A 3,026-nucleotide genomic window follows, 5' to 3' on the forward strand; every position below is an offset into this window, starting at 1 on the left:
AGCTGACGCCTCCTTGGCACCCCTCCTGGAGTTACAAACTAGGGCCCGGCCCGCAGCGCTCGGCGCGCAGGCCGCCCATTCCCTGCGTCCATTTCCGCGTGGTTTCAGAGAAGACACAGGCGCTGCATTTGGTCTTTTTTCCCCTTCCCCTTCCTTATAGTTTCTTTCTCTTTCTTAAAATAATAATTATCTCAATAATTAAAGCCCACCCCCCTCCTCCCCTCCCCTATCCCTCCCCCCATACCCCCTCCCCGCCCCAACTGGGGAGCGCCACGAATTGACCAAGTGAAGCTACAACTTTGCGGCACAAATTGCGGGGTCCCGAGCCATGTCGCTGACCAACACAAAGACGGGGTTTTCAGTCAAGGACATCTTGGACCTGCCGGACACCAACGATGAGGAGGGCTCGGTGGCCGAAGGGCCAGAGGAGGAGAGCGAGGGGCCGGAGCCCGCCAAGAGGGCCGGGCCGCTAGGGCAGGGTACCCTGGATACGGTGCAGAGCCTGCCCCTGAAGAACCCCTTCTACGACAGCAGCGACAACCCATATACGCGCTGGCTGGCCAGCACCGAGGGCCTCCAGTACTCCCGTAAGTAGCGAAACTTGGCCGCCGCGGCCGTGGCGCCTCTGTTCCTGTGGCCGAAGCCAGGGCTGGACGCTGGGGGAGAAAGGGGAAGGAGCCCTTTAAACTCGATCCCTCGCCCTGCCCCTCTGGAAAGATTTTTAACACTTTTTAATGATGCCCTAACTCTTTCCTCCTCTTCAACCGCCCCCCCCCCCAGTACCGGAAAAAGACGTGGTCTCAGATATTTTTTTCAAAGCAAGAAATTAACAAAAAAGGGGGGGATACCTCCCAAGGGCTGCTTACGGATGTCAACCCAGGACTGATGGCTCCGGTTGGAACCCTCCTACCCCCCCACCCCGACAGCCGGGAGGGACTGGCCTGGAGCACTGGAGCGAGCCAGCAAGCCTCGGGGTACGGGTTGAGGGTGGGGGAGGCTCCCGGTAGCTCGGGTATAAATAGCTCACCCTGCCCCCTGCAAGATCATAGAGGACGCTTTGTGCGGTGCGGAGGGTGTAGAGAAAGTCCGAAAGCAAAAACGAAAGCCCCCAAAAACCTGCCTTAAATGGCCGAGACGATCAATGCCGGGATTGTGGGGTTTTTCTTTTAAAAATCTGCCCACGTCCCTCCGGAGAGGAGGCTGCTTAAGGGAGCCGGAGCCCTTAACCCGCGATGATCTTCTCTGCGCGCCACTCCCCCAAAATACGCACCCACACTGTGCGAACCCCTAGAAATGCGAGCCCGGAGCCCCCATTCCTGTCGCTTCTCCTCTTTCCCCTGGGGGAAACCAACGGTTTTGTTGCGCACGGAGCAGGGCGGGGGGCAAGGCGAAGGCAGTGGGGCCGGGCTGCGGGACGCGGAGGGCCGAGGGCGCACGGAGGATCCGGGGCGCGCAGGGTCTGGCCCTGCCGGCGCGCGGTCTCCAGGCTCCTGACGCGCTTCTCTCTTCCCCAGTGCACGGGCTGGCGGCCGGCGCAGCGCCCCAGGACTCAAGCTCCAAGTCCCCGGAGCCCTCGGCCGACGAGTCACCGGACAATGACAAGGAGACCCCGGGAGGCGGGGGGGACGCGGGCAAGAAGCGGAAGCGGCGGGTGCTCTTCTCCAAGGCGCAGACCTATGAGCTGGAGCGGCGCTTCCGGCAGCAGCGGTACCTGTCAGCCCCCGAGCGGGAGCACCTGGCCAGCCTCATTCGCCTCACGCCCACGCAGGTCAAGATCTGGTTCCAGAACCACCGCTACAAGATGAAGCGCGCCCGGGCGGAGAAAGGTATGGAGGTGACGCCCCTACCCTCGCCGCGCCGGGTGGCCGTGCCGGTTTTGGTCAGGGACGGCAAACCGTGCCACGCGCTCAAAGCCCAGGACCTGGCAGCCGCCACTTTCCAGGCGGGCATCCCCTTTTCGGCCTACAGCGCGCAGTCTCTGCAGCACATGCAGTACAACGCCCAGTACAGCTCGGCCAGCACCCCCCAGTACCCGACAGCACATCCCCTGGTCCAGGCTCAGCAGTGGACTTGGTGAGCGCCGCCCCTCCGAGACTCGCGGCCCTAGGCCCAGGCCCCACCCCGGCGGCGGCGGCAGCGAGGAGGACTCGGTCCTTACGGTGGCTATTATTATTATTATAATTATTATTATGGAGTCGAGTTGACTCTTGGCTCTGTTGGGGAGGCGCCGGGAGGTTGCCTGCGCCTCCCTGGAGTGGCAGATTCCATCCACCCAGCTCTGCCCCATCCCTCTCTCCTTTTGAACCTATGGAGAGGGCTGAACTCTAAGCCGTGTTTACAGAATGTTTGCGCAGCTTCGCTTCTTTGCCTCTCCCCGGGGGGACCAAATCGTCCCAGCGTTAACGTCCTCACTTGAGAACGAGAAAAAGACCAACACACACCCCCCGCCCCGCTTTTGTGAATTTTGTAAAATATGTTTGTGTGAGTAGCGATATTGTCAGCCGTCTTCTTCTAAAGCGAGTGGAGAACACTTTAAAAATACAGAGAATTTTTCTCCTTTTTTTTTTATAAGCAAATGCTAAATATTTATGGCCATGTAAACGTTCTGACAACTGGTGGCAGATTTCGCTTTTCGTTGTAAATATCGGTGGTGATTGTTGCCAAAATGATCTTCAGTCCGGGCCTGTTCCCCCTCGGGGCCCAACTCCTTTCTTTGTGGTTTGTTTTGGTTTGCTTATGTTTGGTTACCCCTGCTTCCTTTTCCTTTTATATTTTGTTCAGTGCAAACATTTCTCAAATACGAAAAAGGAAAAAAATGTGTAGGCGAGAAGCCCCCTGCCCCCTTCCGGGTCCTGAGCCCTGGAACTTGGAGCTCAGCGGTTCCGTGCTGTTCCCCAAGAGCGCCGGGCGCTGAAAGCTTTCGATTTTTTAAATAAGAATTTTAATAAAAATCCTGTGTTTAAAAAAACCAAGCCCGACCCTCCCGTTTGTCTTACTTTGTTGCGCTGCGCCGGGCCTGAGGCCTG

At 58.4% G+C, this 3,026-nt stretch overlaps 1 protein-coding gene across 1 annotated transcript; it reads left to right on the top strand.

Moving 5' to 3' along the window:
• The first annotated feature begins 328 nt into the window (after nt 1-328).
• Nucleotides 329-2,077, top strand: NKX2-2 (NK2 homeobox 2). The gene is made up of 2 exons (XM_040637819.1): nt 329-587; nt 1,515-2,077. Exons 1-2 carry the CDS (start codon nt 329-331, stop codon nt 2,075-2,077), a joined length of 822 nt encoding a protein of 273 aa, XP_040493753.1.
• Nucleotides 2,078-3,026: the final 949 nt, after the last annotated feature.

Source organism: Ursus maritimus, unplaced genomic scaffold (assembly GCF_017311325.1).
Source record: "Ursus maritimus isolate PB19 unplaced genomic scaffold, ASM1731132v1 scaffold_22, whole genome shotgun sequence".
In the NCBI taxonomy this organism is placed as follows: domain Eukaryota; kingdom Metazoa; phylum Chordata; class Mammalia; order Carnivora; family Ursidae; genus Ursus; species Ursus maritimus.

What these genes read in the sequence shown, in the direction of transcription:
- NKX2-2 (XM_040637819.1), top strand. Translation starts at nt 329, where the DNA reads ATGTCGCTGACCAACACAAAGACGGGGTTTTCAGTCAAGGACATCTTG. An exon ending in CGAGGGCCTCCAGTACTCCC is followed by an intron (nt 588 to 1,514) that starts GTAAGTAGCGAA and finishes TCTCTTCCCCAG; the next exon opens with TGCACGGGCTGGCGGCCGGC.